A 19,873-nucleotide genomic window follows, 5' to 3' on the forward strand; every position below is an offset into this window, starting at 1 on the left:
TTCACCTATTTAATTAATACATATTTATTTATTATGCTAAACACGTAATATATTTTATTATTTATTTACTCATTTTAATTAAATATTTACTGTATTTTAATACACATGTATTTATTTTTCTAAACATTTAGTATATTTCACGACTCAATTACTTATTTTAATTAAAGATGTATTGTGTTTTTATTACATATTTATTTTATGAACTTTATTGCATGTTTTTTAAATAAATATCTGTTGTATTTTACTAAACACATAATATATTTTACTATTTATTTACTCATTTTAATTAAATATTTATTGTATTTTTAATACCATTTATTTGTTTATTTTACTAAACATGTAATATATTTTACTATTCATTTACTCATTTTAATTTAATAATTATTGTATTTTTAATACACACTTATTTAATTATTTTGCTAAACATGTAATATATATTATTATTTATTTCTAGATCCTTTTTTTGGGATTATAATCATTTTTAGTTATTAAGTTTTAAAAAAAATCTTTTTAGGTAAGTATTTTAAAACTCCTATTAGGTTTCTTAAATTTTATTCCATTTTAAGTATTTTTTTAAATTAAAATGTAGTGTTTTTATTTATGTAGTACTTCTTCCTTATTTTTTTGTAAATGTATTTTTTTAGATTGTGTTTATTTTTAAATATTAATTTACAAATCTCTTGTTCAGTTCTCAAATTTATTCTACTTATTTTAATTATTTTTTAGCAATATTCTATATTTGTATTTATTACTTCTGCCTTATTTTTTAGATTGTCTTTATTTTTAGATATTCATATTATTAATCTTTTTTTCTTTGCTAAACATTTAAAAATTCTTGTTAGGTTCTCAATTGTATCCTATTTCATTTATTAATTTTTAGTACTATTTTAGATTTAAATGTATTTATTACTTCTGTCTTATTTAATTCTATTTTATGTATTCATTCATATTAAAATTGTATATTTTAATTTATTTATTACTTCTGCCTTATTGTATTTTTAGATATATTTTTTTAGATTCTTTATTTTGAGTTATTCATTTTTAAATGAATAGAGAGGAGCCAAATGAGGTGTTTTTTTTAGATTATGTTTATTTTTAGTTATTAATTTTTGTCATTCTTTTTTGCTAAACATTTCAAAACTCTTGTTAGGTTCTCAATTTTAATTTTTTTTTTTTAATTACATTTGTATGTTTTTATTTATTTATTACTTTTGCCTTATTGTATTTTTCGATATATTTTTCCGATTATGTTTATTTTCAGTTATTTATTTAATTTAATCACTCTTGTTAAGTTTTTAATTGTATTATATTTAATTGATTTACTTTTAGTACTATTTTCCTCTATATTTATTTATTTGTTCTGCCTTGTTTAATGTTTTAGATATATATTTTTTTAGATTATGTTTATTTTTAGTTATTCATTATTGTCATCTTTTTTTTTGCTAAACATTTCAAAACTCTTGTTAGGTTCTCAATTTTAATACATTTTTATGTTTTTATTTATTTCTTACTTCTGCCTTATTGTATTTTTAGATATATTTTTCCGATAATGTTTATTTTTTGTTATTATTTTTTTTAATCACTGTTGTTAAAATTTTAATTGTATTCTATTTAATTGATTTACTTTTAGTACTATTTTCCTTTATATTTATTTATTGGTTCTGCCTTATTTAATGTTTCGGATATATATTTTTTTAGATTATATTTATTTTTAGTTATTAATTTTTGTCATTTTTTTTGCTAAACATTTCAAAACTCTTGTTAGGTTCTCAATTTTATTCAATTTTAATACATTTTTATGTTTTTATTTATTTCTTACTTCTGGCTTATTGTATTTTTAGATATATTTTTCAGATTATGTCTATTTTCAGTTATTTATTTTATTTAATCACTCTTGTTAAGTTTTTAATTGTATTCTATTTAATTGATTTACTTTTAGTACTATTTTCCTTTATATTTATTTATTTGTTCTGCCTTATTTAATGTTTTATATATATATATACTTTTAGATTATGTTTATTTTTAGTTATTCATTATTGTCATCTTTTTTCTTGCTAAACATTTCAAAACTCTTGTTAGGTTCTTAATTTTACTCAATTTTAATACATTTATATGTTTTTATTTATTTCTTACTTCTGCCTTATTGTATTTTTAGATATATTTTCAGATGATGTTTATTGTTTGTTATTATTTTTTTAATCACTATTGTTAAGTTTTTAATTGTAGTCTATTTAATTGATTTACTTTTAGTACTATTTTCCTTTATATTTATTTATCGGTTCTGCCTTATTTAATGTTTTGGATATATATATTTTTAGATTATGTTTATTTTTAGTTATTCATTTTTGTAATTTTTTTTGCTAAACATTTAAAAACTCCTGTTAGGTTCTCAATTTTAATACATTTTTTTGTTTTTGTTAATTTATTACTTCTGCTGTATTCTATTTTTAGATGTATGTTTCAGATTATGTTTATTTTTAGTCATTTATTTTTTTAATCACTCTTGTTAAGTTTTTATTTTTATTCTTATTAAATGTATTTACTTTTAATCCCATTTTACTTTATATTCATTTATTACTTCTGCCTTTATACAGAATATCTATTTGAATAAAAACAATTTTAATGACTCACACACCGTATCATTGGATAGAAGGAGGAGAAATATGCGAAGGATTAAAAAAAACTAATATTTTTGATAACAAACACTGAATAGATGTGAAAATTATCGGCCAGATCCCAATACCGCCCAGGGGTGTAGATACTTGTCTAAGCCCCGCCCACCTACAACTCTAAAGCATGGTCTCTACTGCGCATGACCAAGCCTTCACTCCCGAGTTGCCGTGCTGGAGCTAACTGGCTTCCTAAACTCGCCTCCTAACTCCTCTTCCCCTCTGCTAAGCCGAGTCTGATCCAGACAAATGGACAACAAGTCGTCGAGGAGTTCGGCTCAGAGAATCGTCCTCGACTGGGAAATGCTGCTCGGCTCAAATTGAAAGAAAACCAAACTTCCAGCGTGAAGTCGTCGACAAAAAGAATCCGGATACGCGCCGCTGCCGTTATTACGGTAATACCGTCTTCATGTGTTCTCAAGCCTGTCAAATTAAAAGTCAGAAGAATGTCTTTTATTTTGAAAGAAAACTGACTTTTTGTTGTTGTTGAAGTTGCACCAGGCTGCTCCCCTTAAAGGTTCTATTGTTGACCTGATTCAGGAGCATTCCTAAAAGTTTTGGCCATGGAAAATGGAAAGCAAGAGCTACTTCTTGGGTACTGATTAATGCCAAGGGCTACCAGTTTGATACACACTTAAAAATATTGCCAGAAATAGCCAATTTGCTCAATTTACCTTTAATGAATATCTCTCTCTCTCTCTCTCTCTCTCTCTCTCTCTCTCTCTATATATATATATATAGAAAAATGGGTATATCTGTCCGTCATTCCGTCGTAGATTTTCTTTCCTTTTACGGAAAGTTTTTTGGAGAGAATAAATGATTAAAAAAACACTTAATTGAACGGTTTGAATGAGGAAAAACAGGAAAAAAATGAAAATAAAATTTTGAAACATAGTTTATCTTCAATTTCGACTCTATAAAATTCAACGGAAAAAGAGAAGAGGAAAAACTAGCTAATTCGAATCTTTTTGAAAAAATTTAAAAAAGAATTTATGGAACATCATTAGTAATTTTTCCTGGTTAAGATTAATTTTAGAATTTTGATGACATGTTTTAAATAGGTTAAAATCTAATTGCATTTTGTTAGAATATATAACAAATTGGACCAAGCTATATTTCTAACAAAGACAAATCATTATTTTTTTCTAGATTTTCCAGAACAAAAATTTTAAAAGAAATTCAATAGACTTTGAAATAAGATTTAAATTTGATAGTTTTTTTGAATTTTAATCATAAGTTTGAAGAAATATTTCACAAATATTCTTTGTCGAAAAAACAGAAGCTAAGATGAAGAATTATATTAAAATGTATTTAATTTTTTTTTTTAAATAAAAGCTATTTACTTGAACATTGATTTAAATTGTCAGGAAAGAAAAGGAAGGAATTTAAAAGGTAAAAAGGTATATGTGTTTAACAATCCTAAAATCATTTTTAAGGTTGTATTTTTTTCTCTTTAATTGTTTTTCTGAACGTTATAAGAAGCAAAGTAAAAAAAATAAATGAATTTATTTAAACAAGTGAAGACCAAGTCTTTAAAATATTTTCTTGGATTTTCAAATTCTATTTGAGTTTTGTCTCTCTTAGAATTAAAAATGTCGAGCAAAGCCAGACCAGCTTGCTAGTAAATAAATACAATTTAAAAAATAGAGGCAGCTCACTGGTAAGTGCTGCTATTTTTAGAACAGGCCAGCGGGCGACTCATCTGGTCCTTATGGGCCACCTGGTGCCCGCGGGCACCGCGTTGATGACCCCTGCTATAGAAGATGAGAGTTTGGCATAATAAGGTATAAACTGATCTTGTATGATTGCACTACACGTACCTTTTTAGAACAAAATGAATCAGCTTGTATTCCATAAAACTTGCTTAATCTTTATATAGGTTGTAAACTGGGTGATTCCCACAGGACTGCAATCTACTTGTGGTGATGCCTACAAGGTTTCCATGCTATCTACTGTAGTGACAATTACAGACATTATTATGTGTTTATGAGTGGCGGCGAGATAAAGTCATGTCAAATCTATTTGTGGCGTGCCGCCACAAGTAAATGAATGATGTTTCGATGCTATTTACAGTAGCAAAAAGCCGCCACAAGTACAAACCTCGTTTCCATATGAGTTGGGAAATTGTGTCAGATGTAAATATAAACGGAATACAAATATTTGCAAATCTTTTTCAACCCATATTCAGTTAAATGCACTACAAAGACTTTATTATTTTTGCAAATAATTATTCACTTAGAATTTCATGGCTGCAACATGTGACAAAGTAGTTGGGAAAGGGCATGTTCAACACTGTGTTACATCACCTTTTCTTTCAACAACACTCAATAAACGTTTGGGAACTGAGAAAACTAATTGTTGAAGCTTTGAAAGTGGAATTCTTTCCCATTCCTGTTTTATGTAGAGTTTCAGTGTTTTAACAGTCCGGGGTCTCCGCTGTCGTATTTTACGCTTCATAATTCGCCACACATTTTTGATGGGAGACAGGTCTGGACTGCAGGCGGGCCAGGAAAGTACACGCACTCTTTTACTACGAAACCACGCTGTTGTAACACTTGTCTTGCTGAAATAAGCAGGGGCGTCCATGATAACGTTGCTTGGATGACAACATATGTTGCTCCAAAACCTGTATGGACCTTTCAGCATTAATGGTGCCTTCACAGATGTGTAAGTTACCCATGCCTTGGGCACTAATGCACCCTCATACCATCACACATGCTGGCTTTTGAACTTCGCGCCTATAACAATCTTGAAGGTTATTTTCCTCTTTGTTCCGGAGGACACCAGGTCCACAGTTTCCAAATATAATTTGAAATGTGGACTCGTCAGACCACAGAACAGTTTTCCACTTTGCATCAGTCCATCTTAGATGATCTCGGGTCCAGCGAAGCCAGCGGCATTCCTTGGTGTTGTTGATAAATGGGTTTTGTTTTGCATTGCAGAGTTTTAACTTGCACTTACAGATGTAGCGACCAACTGTAGTTACTAACAGTGGTTTTATGAAGTGTTCCTGAGCCCATGTGGTGATATCCTTTACACACTGATGTGGGTTTTTGATGCAGTACAGCCTGAGGGATCAAAGGTCTGTCATATCATCGCTTACGTGCAGTGATTTCTCCAGATTCTCTGAACCTTTTGATGATTTTACGGACCGTAGATGTTAAAATCCCTAAATTCCTTGCAATAGCCATTGTTGTGTGTTTATGAGTGGCGGTGGGATAAAGTCACGTCTAATCTATTTGTGGCGAGCCGCCACAAGTAAATGAATCATGTTTCGATGCTAGTTACGCGACCCAAAAGCTACATTTACAGACATTGTTGTGTGTTTATGAGTGACGGTGGGATAAAGTCACGTCTAATCTATTTGTGGTGAGCCGCCACAAGTAAATGAATCATGTTTCGATGCTATTTACTGTACCAAAAAGCCACATTTTCAGTCATTGTTGTATGTTTATGAGTGACTGTGGGTTAAAGTCACGTCTAATCTATTTGTGGTGAGCCGCCACAAGTAAATGAATCATGTTTCGATGCTATTTACGCGACCAAAAAGCTACATTTACAGACGTTGTTGTGTGTTTATGAGTGGCAGTGGGATAAAGTCACGTGTAATCTATTTGTGGTGAGCCGCCACAAGTAAATGAATCATGTTTCGATGCTAGTTACGCGACCAAAAAGCTACATTTACAGACATTGTTGTGTCTTTATGAGTGACTGTGGGATAAAGTCACGTCTAATCTATTTGTGGTGAGCCGCCACAAGTAAATGAATCATGTTTCGATGCTAGTTACGCGACCAAAAAGCTACATTTACAGACATTGTTTGTGTTTATGAGTGGCGGTGGGATAAAGTCACGTCTAATCTATTTGTGGTGAGCCGCCACAAGTAAATGAATCCTGTTTCGATGCTAGTTACGCGACCAAAAAGCTACATTTACAGACATTGTTGTGTGTTTATGAGTGGCGGTGGGATAAAGTCACGTCTAATCTATTTGTGGTGAGCCGCCACAAGTAAATGAATCATGTTTCGATGCTAGTTACGGGACCAAAAAGCTACATTTACAGACATTGTTGTGTGTTTATGAGTGACGGTGGGATAAAGTCACGTCTAATCTATTTGTGGTGAGCCGCCACAAGTAAATGAATCATGTTTCGATGCTAGTTACGCGACCAAAAAGCTACATTTACAGACATTGTTGTGTGTTTATGAGTGGCGGTGGGATAAAGTCACGTCTAATCTATTTGTGGTGAGCCGCCACAAGTAAATGAATCATGTTTCGATGCTAGTTACGCGACCAAAAAGCTACATTTACAGACATTGTTGTGTGTTTATGAGTGGCGGTGGGATAAAGTCACGTCTAATCTATTTGTGATGAGCCGCCACAAGTAAATGAATCATGTTTCGATGCTATTTACTGTACCAAAAAGCTACATTTACAGACATTGTTGTGTGTTTATGAGTGGCGGTGGGATAAAGTCACGTCTAATCTATTTGTGGTGAGCCGCCACAAGTAAATGAATCATGTTTCGATGCTAGTTACGCGACCAAAAAGCTACATTTACGGACATTGTTGTGTGTTTGAGTGACGGTGGGATAAAGTCACGTCTAATCTATTTGTGGTGAGCCGCCACAAGTAAATGAATCATGTTTCGATGCTATTTACTGTACCAAAAAGCTACTTTTACAGACATTGTTGTGTGTTTATGAGTGGCGGTGGGATAAAGTCACGTCTAATCTATTTGTGGTGAGCCGCCACAAGTAAATGAATCCTGTTTCGATGCTATTTACTGTCCAAGAAGCTACATTTACAAAAATTCTGATGTGATTATGAGTGGCAGTGGGATAAAGTCACGTCTAATCTATTTGTGGTGAGCCGCCACAAGTAAATGAATCATGTTTTGATGCTAGTTACGCGACCAAAAAGCTACATTTACAGACGTTGTGTGTTTATGAGTGGCAGTGCGATAAAGTCCCATCTAATCTATTTGTGGTGAGCCGCCAGAAGTAAATGAATCATGTTTCGATGCTAGTTGCGTGACCAAAAAGCTACATTTACAGACGTTGTTGTGTGTTTATGAGTGGCGGTGGGATAAAGTCACGTCTAATCTATTTGTGGTGAGCCGCCACAAATAAATGAATCATGTTTCGATGCTAGTTACGCGACCAAAAAGCTATATTTACAGACATTGTTGTGTGTTTATGAGTGACTGTGGGTTAAAGTCACGTCTAATCTATTTGTGGTGAGCCGCCACAAGTAAATGAATCATGTTTCGATGCTAGTTACGCGACCAAAAACCTACATTTACAGACATTGTTGTGTGTTTATGAGTGGCGGTGGGATAAAGTCACGTCTAATCTATTTGTGGTGAGCCGCCACAAGTAAATGAATCATGTTTCGATGCTAGTTACGCGACCAAAAAGCTACATTTACAGACATTGTTGTGTGTTTATGAGTGACGGTGGGATAAAGTCACGTCTAATCTATTTGTGGTGAGCCGCCACAAGTAAATGAATCATGTTTCGATGCTAGTTGCGTGACCAAAAAGCTACATTTACAGACATTTTTTGTGTTTATGAGTGGCAGTGGGATAAAGTCACGTCTAATCTATTTGTGGTGAGCCGCCACAAGTAAATGAATCATGTTTCGATGCTAGTTACGCGACCAAAAAGCTACATTTACAGACATTGTTGTGTGTTTATGAGTGGTGGTTGGATAAAGTCACGTCTAATCTATTTGTGGTGAGCCGCCACAAGTAAATTAATCATGTTTCGATGCTAGTTACGGGACCAAAAAGCTACATTTACAGACATTGTTGTGTGTTTATGAGTAGCGGTGGGATAAAGTCACGTGTAATCTATTCGTGGCGAGCCGCCACAAGTAAATGAATCATGTTTCGATGCTAGTTACGCGACCAAAAAGCTACATTTACAGACATTGTTGTGTGTTTGAGTGGCGGTGGGATAAAGTCACGTCTGATCTATTTGTGGTGAGCCGCCACAAGTAAATGAATCATGTTTCGATGCTAGTTACGCGACCAAAAAGCTACATTTACAGACATTGTTGTGTGTTTATGAGTGACGGTGGGATAAAGTCACGTCTAATCTATTTGTGGTGAGCCGCCACAAGTAAATGAATCATGTTTCGATGCTAGTTACGCGACCAAAAAGCTACATTTACAGACATTGTTGTGTGTTTATGAGTGACTGTGGGATAAAGTCACGTCTAATCTATTTGTGGTGAGCCGCCACAAGTAAATGAATCATATTTCGATGATAGTTACGCGACCAAAAAGCTACATTTACAGACATTGTTTTGTGTTTATGAGTAGCGGTGGGATAAAGTCACGTGTAATCTATTCGTGGCGAGCCGCCACAAGTAAATGAATCATGTTTCGATGCTAGTTACGCGACCAAAAAGCTACATTTACAGACATTGTTGTGTGTTTATGAGTGGCGGTGGGATAAAGTCACGTCTGATCTATTTGTGGTGAGCCGCCACAAGTAAATGAATCATGTTTCGATGCTATTTACTGTACCAAAAAGCTACATTTACAGACATTGTTGTATGTTTATGAGTGGCGGTGGGATAAAGTCACGTCGAATCTGTGGCGAGCCGCCACAAGTAAATGAATCATGTTTCGATGCTAGTCACGCGCCTATAAAGCTACATTTACAGACATTGTTGTGTGTTTATAAGTGGCGGTGGGATAAAGTCACGTCTAATCTATTCGTGGCGAGCCGCCACAAGTAAATGAATCATGTTTCGATGCTATTTACTGTACCAAAAATCTACATTTACAGACATTAATGTGAGTGTCAATGTTGTCTGTCTATCCGTGTTGGCCCTGCGATGAAGTGGCGACTTGTCCAAGGTGTACCCCGCCTTCCGCCCGATTGTAGCTGAGATAGGCGGTATAAGCGGTAGAAAATGGATGGATGGATTATGCATTTAAGTGGCGGTGCGATGATGTCATCTCAAATGTACTTGTGGCGAGCCGCCACAAGTAAATGAATGTATGGCAAGGCAACACTTTTTAATCAATAAAGTACCTTCTATTGTTTTCTATTCTATTCTATTCATGTATGCTAGGGCTTCTTACAGCTGTTTTTGCCAGTCATTTTGGATTGTAATTGTGATTTATTATCTCCACATTAGTGTAGTTTTTCCTGAAAGAAGCCAGACATGACTGCTTATGTCTGCTTTAAAAAAATGTAATCCTGCCTTTTGTAAAGTTTATAGGGGTGGAAAAGTATGATGTAAGGAGCAGGAGCGCGTGCAAAGGCCGCTCGTGTGCACCGTCACACACATTTTATTGGGATTTTCTACAAGGGTGTGTTGTGTCTGCTCGCCTTTTAACGGACTAAAGTTCATTCCACCCCCCCGGTGACACATGGAGCAGACTTTTATTGGAATATATTATGTTTGTATACACACGTCATATGTCCATTTTAGGCATTTCCTGTTAGGGCTGGGCAAAAACTGTATCGCCATGTAAGTATCGATGGTTATTGATATTTTTTATGCCCTATGGAAATTAAGAACCAGGGGGGGAAACATATGAAATGTAAACACTATTGTAAAATCAAAAATTAAGGTCCAAAAATAATATGGAAGTTACAGCTGTGCTCTAAAGGGCGAGCAGGGTCCTGTCCATTTGACTTTTCCTCTTTTATCCTCGATTTATTCATTTTGACTTTCTCTTCCATGCAAAGGATCGACCGAACGTGATAGTTGATACTGTCACCCGATTGGCTGTCAGCGTGCCACTCCCACTGATCGGCGATCACTTCCTGCGTTGCTCGTTAACCAGAGAGCGAGTTCCTATGTTGGTGCAACCGACCTAGCTTCCATACTCCCGTGTTCTTCCGAAAAAAGAAGTATGAAATAATAATTGATTGCTTTTTTTTATTGATATCGATAACGTGTATCGCAATATATATCCATCCATCCATTTTCTACCGCTTATTCCCTTTCGGGGTCGCGGGGGACGCTGGCGCCTGTCTCAGCTACAATCGGGCGGAAGGCAGCGTACACCCTGGACAAGTCGCCACCTCATCGCAGGCAATATATATTGATATCTATTTATTGCTCAGCCCTATTTCTGGATTTATTTTAGGGATGCACCGAAATGAAAATTTGTGGCCGAAGCCGAATAAAATTTAAACGCTATACCGAATACCGAATGCAGTTTTTCACATTTTTTTTAATATTGCATAAATAGCCTAGAATAAATATTTAGACATGTTTTTCAAATAAAGTAATTTTTTTATTGAATATTGACATTTTTTTAATATTCCAGTAGCCTTTGCTTTTCAAAAAAAGCACAGTTTTTCATTTATATTTATATTATATAAGTATTGTTATACTTATAAAGTATCCAGTAACAATTGTGTCCGCAGCTTAATGAACTAAACTTCATGAATTATTCTGACTACTCGGTGCTGACAAAAAACAACGGTTAATAATAATGTAGTCTGTTTGACTCATTTCACTTGATCAAAGTTTTCCCCACATTCCTCTCTGTGAAATAATACAAATATGTACGATTGCTGCCGATAAGGTATCAGATCAATGTCAGTATCGGCCAGTTTCTTCTGTAAACCATGGGGTATGCCTTTTTTTTTTGCGGCTGCTAAAGCAGTTATTATTATTATTATTAATATTATTATTATTAGCTTGTTGACATTGAGTCAGAACTTTGAATTTTTTAAAGTAATGATCAGGCATCACTTTAGTATACGGGAGTATCATAACTTTGGAGGTGGTGACACCCCTGACAAGCACTAGATCTACCGTATTACCGTTGCGACGCGTGGGTTCATTTATTCGTGTAGGACCACAGCTAGCAATTATAGCCTGGAGCGCCACGCACGGAGGGTCCGACTGGGTATTCATATGGATATTAAAGTCCCCCATTATAAGTATATTGTCGGCGTGTGTCACTAGATCAGCGACAAACTCTGAGAATTCACTGATAAAGTCCAAATATCATTTGATAAAGCTGAAATAGCTATAGAGCGTTTTCTATTCGGGCTCCAGTACTCTGAAATGCCTTCCCGGTAACAGTTGGAGATGCTACCTCAGTAGAAGCATTTAAGTCCCATCTTAAAACTTATTTTTTTACTGTAGCCTTTCAATAGGCCCCCCTTTTAGACCAGTTGATCTGCCTTTTCTTTTCTTTTCTCTTCTGCCCCCCTCTCCCTCGTGGAGGTTTGGTCAGAGTCCGGACCCGGGGTGGACCGCTCGCCTGTTTGGTGACATCTATGCGCTGGTAACCCGTCTCCGCCCGGGATGGTCCCCTGCTGGCCCCACTAGGGACTGGACTCTCACTATTATGTTAGATCCACTATGGACTGGACTTTCACAATATTATGCGTGACCCACTTGACGTCCATTGCATCCGGTCCCTCCTAGCCTGGAGGTGGGGGGGGTCACCCGCATCTTCGGTCTCTTCCAAGGTTTCTCATAGTCCTTCACATTGACATCCCACTGGGTTTTGAGTTTTTCCTTTGCCCTTATGTAGGCTCTGAACCGAGGATGTCGTTGTGGCTTGGGCAGCCCTTTGAGACACTTGTGATTTAGAGCTATATAAATAAACATTGTTTGATTGATTGATCGATATTAAAATCCCCCATTATAATTATATTGTCAGCATGTGTCACTAGATCAGCGACCAACTCTGAGAATTCACTGATAAAGTCAAAATATCATCTGATATAGCTCAAAGATCATTATCATACTCGAAGTGTATAAGGTATATCACGACACCCCTATTTCCAAGTAAAAATTCCCTTGTAATATTTTGTGTCCAATAGTGTTTCTCCCCTTCTCACTCACAATTTTCTTTGGCCCCATGATGGATTGTTTATCAGTCAATGAAAATGCACGGATACTGAGTTCTTTGTTTGGACACTGGAACGATGGTATTAGTTTGTGCAATGTTTGCCCGTATGAAAACTAAGGCGGGATACAAAAACCAAAGCAAACTTTTAGCCGCAATTTCAGTGGGAAAAAGTGTTGTTGAGCATTTAATTTGAGGTGGGCTTTGTTTGAGTGGCGACGAGTGAATTTTCAGACCTTAACGCCGGTTCTCGTTTCGTTCCTTCAGAGTCCAAGATGTCCGTCAGCAGCCACGAAAACCGCAAGTCCCGCTCCAGCTCGGGCTCCATGAACATCCACCTCTTCCACAAGACGTCGCACGCCGACAGCCTCCTGACGCAGCTCAACCTGCTCCGCAAGCGCAAGGTCTTCACCGACGTGGTCCTGAAGGCCGGGAAGCAGGCCTTCCCGTGCCACCGCGCCGTCCTGGCCTCCTGCAGCCGCTACTTCGAGGCCATGTTCAGCGGCGGCCTGCGGGAGAGCCGCGACACCGAGGTGGACTTCCACGACTCGCTGCACCCGGAGGTGCTGGAGCTGCTGCTGGACTACGCCTACTCGGCGCGGGTCATCATCAACGAGGAGAACGCGGAGTCCCTCCTGGAGGCGGGCGACATGCTCCAGTTCCACGACATCCGGGACGCGGCGGCGGAGTTCCTGGAGAAGAACCTGCACCAGTCCAACTGTCTGGGCATGATGCTGCTGTCGGACGCCCACCAGTGCCAGAGACTGTACGAGCTCTCGTGGAGGATGTGTCTCGCCGACTTCGCCACGCTCTACAAAACCGAGGACTTCCTCAACCTCCCCAGGGACAAAGTGCGGGAGCTGACGCTCAGCGAGGAGCTGGAGGTGGAGGACGAGAGCCTGGTGTACGAGGCCGTCATCGACTGGGTCAAGGCCGACATGGAGAGGCGGCACGGCGAGCTGCCGGAGCTGCTGCGCTGCGTGCGGCTGGCGCTGCTGCCGGAGACGTACCTGCTCAACAACGTGGCCTCGGAGGAGCTGGTCATGTGCCACAAGGTGGGCCGGGAGATCGTGGAGGACGCCGTGCGCTGCAAGATGCGGATCCTGCAGAACGACGGCATCGTGACGGGATTCTGCGCCCGGCCCAGGAAGGTCAGCCAGGCCCTGCTGCTGCTGGGCGGCCAGACCTTCATGTGCGACAAGGTCTACGTCATCGACAACAAGACCAAAGAGATCACGCCCAAAACCGACATCCCCAGCCCCAGGAAGGAGTGCAGCGCCTGCGCCATCGGCTGCAAGGTAAACGTTACGGGAACCAGGGCTTCTTCTAGTCCAGGGGTAGGGAACCTATGGCTCTAGATCCAGATGTGGCTCTTTTGATGACTGCATCTGGCTCTCAGATAAATCTTAGCTGACATTGCTTAACGCGATAATTATGAATAATTTCGCTGGTAATCACAGTGCTAAAAATAACGTGCAAAATATAAAACATTCTCATGCATTTATATTCATCCATCCGTTTTCTACCACACCTGTTCAAGGGGGGGGGGGTTGCAGCTTGCTGCGGGGTCGTTCACATGGCATTTAGGTAAAAACATGATTTAATTTTAACTAAAAAAATATACAAACAAAAATGGCTCACAGCGGAGGCACAACTTGGGCTAAAGAACAAAGCTAATGCATAAACAGACTAAGAACATAAATCAAACAAAATTGACTTGGCATGGCATGAAGCACGAAACTATGGCAAGGCATGAAACAAGTCAGCACAGGGCGACTGACTGGCAAGGACGAGCTTAAATACTGCTTCTGATTAGTGCTCGGGAAGCAGGTGAGCAGGTATTTTGTCCACAAGAGACAGGTGGACAAAATGAGTAACCAATACGATAATTATGAATAATTTCGCTGGTAATCACAGTGCTAAAAATAACATGCAAAATATAAAACATTGTCATGCATTTAGATCCATCCATCCGTTTCCTACCGCACCTGTTCAAGAAGTCGCAACAATGGTAAGAAGTATTTTATGTCACGATGGGGGGGGGTTACAGCTTGCTGCAGGGTCGTTCCCCCAGGAAGGCAGACGGACTACTCGGGACATGGCATTTAGGTAAAAACATGATTTAATTTTAACTTAAAAAATATACAAACAAAAATCGCTCACAGCGGAGGCACAACTTGGGCTAAGGAACAAAGCTAACGCATAAACAGACTAAGAACATAAATCAAACAAAATTTACTTGGCATGGCATGAAGCACGAAACTATGGCAAGGCATGAAGCAAGTCGGCACAGGGCGACTGACTGGCAAAGACGAGCTTAAATACTGCCTCTGATTAGTGCTCGGGAAGCAGGTGAGCGGGCATTTTGTCCACCAGAGACAGGTGGACAAAATGAGTAACCAATACGATAATTATGAATAATTTCGCTGGTAATCACAGTGCTAAAAATAACGTGCAAAATATAAAACATTCTCAAGCATTTAGATCTATCCATCCGTTTTCTACCGCACCTGTTCAAGAAGTCGCAATAATGGTAAGAAGTATTTTATGTCACGATGTGGGGGGGTTACAGCTTGCTGCAGGGTCGTTCTCTCAGGAAGGCAGACGGACTACTCCGGACATGGCATTTAGGTAAAAACATGATTTAATTTTAACTAAAAAAAGATACAAACAAAAATGGCTCACCGCGGAGGCACAACTTGGGCTAAAGAACAAAGCTAACGCACAAACAGACTATGAACATAAATCAAACAAAATTTACTTGGCATGGCATGAAGCACGAAACTATGGGAAGGCATGAAGCAAGTCAGCACAGGGCGACTGACTGGCAAAGACGAGCTTAAATACTGCTTCTGATTAGTGCTCGGGAAGCAGGTGAGCGGGCATTTTGTCCACAAGAGACAGGTGGACAAAATGAGTAACCAATACGATAATTATGAATAATTTCGCTGGTAATCACAGTGCTAAAAATAACGTGCAAAATATAAAATATTCTCATGCATTTAGATCCATCCTTCCGTTTTCTACCGCACCTGTTCAAGAAGTCGCAATAATGGTAAGAAGTATTTTATGTCACGATGGGGGGGGGTTACAGCTTGCTGCAGGGTCATTCCCCCAGGAAGGCAGACGGACTACTCGGGACATGGCATTTAGGTAAAAACATGATTTAATTTAAACTAAAAAAAGATACAAACAAAAATCGCTCACAGCGGAGGCACAACTTGGGCTAAAGAACAAAGCTAACGCATAAACAGACTAAGAACATAAATCAAACAAAATTTACTTGGCATGGCATGAAGCACGGAACTATGGCAACGCATGAAGCAAGTCAGCACAGGGCGACTGACTGGCAAAGACGAGCTTAAATACTGCCTCTGATTAGTGCTCGGGAAGCAGGTGAGCGGGCATTTTGTCCACAAGAGACCGGTGGACAAAATGAGTAACCAAGGAAACCAGACAAGGGAGTGGAGAAAAAAAACAGGAACTTAAAGAGTCCAAAGGACAAACAGCACATGGCCAAACAAAAACATGATCAACAAACATGACATTTGATTTATTATTGGTTAGCTTCAGAATAACAATGTTATTAAAAAGAATAAGAGACCTATTATACTCTAAAAATGTTGGTCTTACTTAAAAATGCACACATTTAGTTGTATTCAGTGTTAAAAAATTATGATATGGCTCTCATGGAAATACATTTTGAAATATTTGGCTTTCAATAATAAGCGGTAGAAAATGGATGGATGGGCTTTCATGGCTCTCTTAGCCAAAAAGGTTTCCGACCCCTGTTCTATCCATCCATCCATTTTCTACCGCTTATTCCCTTTGGGGTCGCGGGGGGCGCTGGCGCCTATCTCAGCTACAATCGGGCGGAAGGCGGGGTACACCCTGGACAAGTCGCCACCTCATCTATGAAAAATAAACGGCCTACTGAAAGCCACTACTAGCGACCACGCAGTCTGATAGTTTATATATCAATGATGAAATATTAACATTGCAACACATGCCAATACGGCCTTTTTAGTTTACTAAATTGCAATTTTAAATTTCGGTCAAAGTATCCTGTTGAAAACGTCGCGATATGACGACGCGTGCGCATGATGTCACTGATTGTAGCGGACATTTTGTTCCAGCCCCAATCCCAGCTATAAGTCGTCTGCTTTAATTGCATAATTCCACGGTATTCTGGACATCTGTGTTACTGAATCTTTTGCAATTTGTTCAATTAATAATGGAGACGTCAAAGAAGAAAGATGTAGGTGGGAGGCGGTGAATTGAGGCCGCCTTTAGCGACACAAACACAGCCGGTGTTTCCTTGTTTCTTTGTTTACATTCCCGAAAGATGACGGTGAAGCTTTACTATGGAACAGAGCGGTCAAGCGAACATGGTTCCCTACCACATGTCAACCGGCAGGTTTTGGTGCGAAAATGGTGGTAATAAGTCTGCTCTTACCGTAGACATGAGTGGTGAGTTTGCGTCGTTCGTCGTGCACCTGTCGAAGAGGCAGCTGTGGACTCTCTTGCCTCCTCCGACCGGCCGCCCCCGAACATGGGATGCTTCCACTGTGGAGGAAAGGGAAAAAAAAAAAATCTCAGCCCGGCCCCAACGGCTGCCTTCGCTTCGCCTCGTCGAGAAATGGGGTTTCCCTCAGAGACACTGGCAGTCACCACTACCCGTGGCCACACCCCTCCGACTTTCACTAAAACACTAGTAACACAATAAGCAGATAAGGGATTTTCCAGAATTATCCTAGTAAATTTGTCTAATAACACCTGAATCGCTCCCACTGCCCTCGCCTTTTTTTCCCCCCTAGTACATCACTCTAACTTTCCTCATCCACGAATCTTTCATCCTCGCTCAAATTAATGGGGAAATCGTCGCTTTCTCGGTCCGAATCGCTCTTGCTGCTGGTGGCCATGATTGTAAACAATGTTCAGATGTGAGGAGCTCCACAACCCGTGACGTCACGCGCACATCGTCTGCTACTTCCGGTACTTGCCGCCTCTTTGAGCTGTAATTTGACCACCTTAACATGCTTAAAAACTCACCAAATTTTACACACACATCAGGACTGGCGAAAATTGCCATCTAATAAAAAAAAAAACACAACCCAAAACTCAAAATTGCGCTTTAGCGCCTTCTAGGAATAAAACACTGACAAAACTGCTCTTGGGAAGAAAACACAGACCAAACTACTTGTAACTTCCGGTAGGAATGTCGTAGAAACATGAAACAAAAACCTCTATGTAGGTCTCACTTAGACCTACATTTCATTAATTGACATCCTTCCGCAAAAATCAACAAGAATTTGGCAATTACCCCTTCAAAACAAAAGTTTTCTAAAAACCTGTCACCTTTTTTTTTTTTCTTTTTTCCCCCGCTAATCCTTCACTCTCGCTTTCCTCCTCCTCAAATCTTTCATCCTTGCTCAAATTAATGGGGAAATCGTCGCTTTCTCGGCTCGAATCGCTCTCGCTGCTGGTGGCCATGATTGTAAACAATGTTCAGATGTGAGGAGCTCCACAACCCGTGACGTCACGCGCACATAGTCTGCTACTTCCGGTACAGGCAAGGCTTTTTTATTAGCGACCAAAAGTTGCGAACTTTATCGTCAATGTTCTCTACTAAATCCTTTCAGCAAAAATATGGCAATATCGCAAAATGGTCAAGTATGACACATAGAATGGACCTGCTATCCCCGTTTAAATAAGAAAATCTCATTTCAGTAGGGGGGACCCTATTTAGAGTGCACCGGTATATAAACCGCACCCACTAAATTTGAGAAGAAAAACATTTTTTCCATATATACTGTAATCTGCAGATACATACGTGGTGAAATTAGTTATTTACACAGACAGACTTTGCAAATGTTTATTTTACATACCTAACCCAAAATGATTTGCGATCGTGGCCACCGCTGCTGCTCACTGCTCCCCTCATCTCCCGTGGGGGGGGGGGGGAGAGAGTACTTTTACCACACCTAGAATGTGTGTGATTGTCAGTGGTACTTTAACTTGAACTTTATTGCTTCTAAAGGGTGTCTGTAACAAGGCAGTAAAACGGAAGATCAAACAAAACAGAAGTCATGGTGATGGACCCAATTCAATAACTCCACGGTGACGTTTTGGTGGATTTACTGAGGAGTAAAACATAAAAAAGGATGCCCTTTTAAGTTAATAATACTAGCCCAGGCACTCGTAAATAGCATATTAGCTAATGCTAATGGCGCTAGCTTCATTACATTATGATGGCGCGTACAAATATGCATGCAAACACTCCTACAGGCATTAGTAAGTAAGAATTGTTTTAGTTAAATTACAAAAAAATAAAAATTACAAACGGTGCTTGATGAACGAAGAAGCTAAACGAGTAGAAACGCCATGGACTTCTGCTTCCGGTTCAAAGCTTCAAACAGCTAGAAATCACATTCACCCCACAGCACCTGCAGTCAGCAAAAGATGGCGCCGTAGCACAAACAAAAACACGCCATTTAAGAGTCTTTGCATGTGTATAGTGAAAACCTTTTTCTTTATAGCAAAGAAAAATCCATAACGTTTTACAAATCGTTGGAAGAAAGTTCTAAAATAAATAAAGAAAATGGAATAATTCATGTTTTTTCGTAACTAAACTTTCCATAAAACAAAGTGTACATAAAAATACGGCTTCACCAATTTAGTCATATTTTTTGCTTCTCTATTCAATTTCAGACTGGGCTCATATGAGGGGCGCAGACTGGGGCCAAAAAAAACAACTTGACAGCTTCTAAGCACACATGCACATGTTACGACATAGAAACCACAAGACTTGCAACAGTAGGGGACAAGGGGGGTCTCCAGTGCAGAAGCTTCTTTCCTATTACCAGCATTTCTATTGTCTTTGTTTACGCGCCGTCTCCAACAATGGAAAACCTTTTTGACGCTTTGCCCCTACTAGCTTATCCAGCTGGCTTCAAGACATCTGTCTCCTATTTGCTGCCCTTGTGTGGTGTTTGGGTCTGTGGGACCCGTTTACATTTTTTTTATTAAAAGAAAAATTATACAATTAAGGAATTTTTCAAACTGAGACTCACTGGCTTCGGCTCATTTTCTGTGAAGAACATACATCAGAATACATATTTAATGACCACACACCATTCACCCCCCCCTACACATTTCTATTATATATAAGATGGGCGGGTCTAATAGAAGTGTGGAAATTTATGTTTTGTGTACCACACACACACGCACACACACACACAGCAGGCCTCGACAGGAGGAGGACAGAGTGTAGGTAGACAGAACATCAGAGGGTAAAATGTCACTATGTAAAGCGCTTTGAGTCACTAGAGAAAAAGCGCTATAGAAATATAATTCACTTCACTT

The 19,873-nt window shown here is 38.7% G+C and overlaps 1 protein-coding gene across 1 annotated transcript in view; it reads left to right on the plus strand.

The window, feature by feature from the left end:
* The first annotated feature begins 2,795 nt into the window (after window positions 1-2,795).
* The window catches only part of enc3 (ectodermal-neural cortex 3), a 45,976-nt gene continuing 28,898 nt past the window's right edge, over window positions 2,796-19,873 (plus strand). Inside the window, exons 1-2 of the mRNA XM_061883098.1 lie at window positions 2,796-3,064; window positions 12,776-13,806. Coding sequence (XP_061739082.1) covers window positions 12,784-13,806 — 1,023 coding nt within the window. The 5' untranslated portion in view covers window positions 2,796-3,064; window positions 12,776-12,783. The remainder of the gene's footprint in view (window positions 3,065-12,775; window positions 13,807-19,873) is intronic.

The sequence above is a fragment of the Nerophis ophidion genome, linkage group LG22 (genome assembly GCF_033978795.1).
Source record: "Nerophis ophidion isolate RoL-2023_Sa linkage group LG22, RoL_Noph_v1.0, whole genome shotgun sequence".
Lineage (NCBI taxonomy): Eukaryota > Metazoa > Chordata > Actinopteri > Syngnathiformes > Syngnathidae > Nerophis > Nerophis ophidion.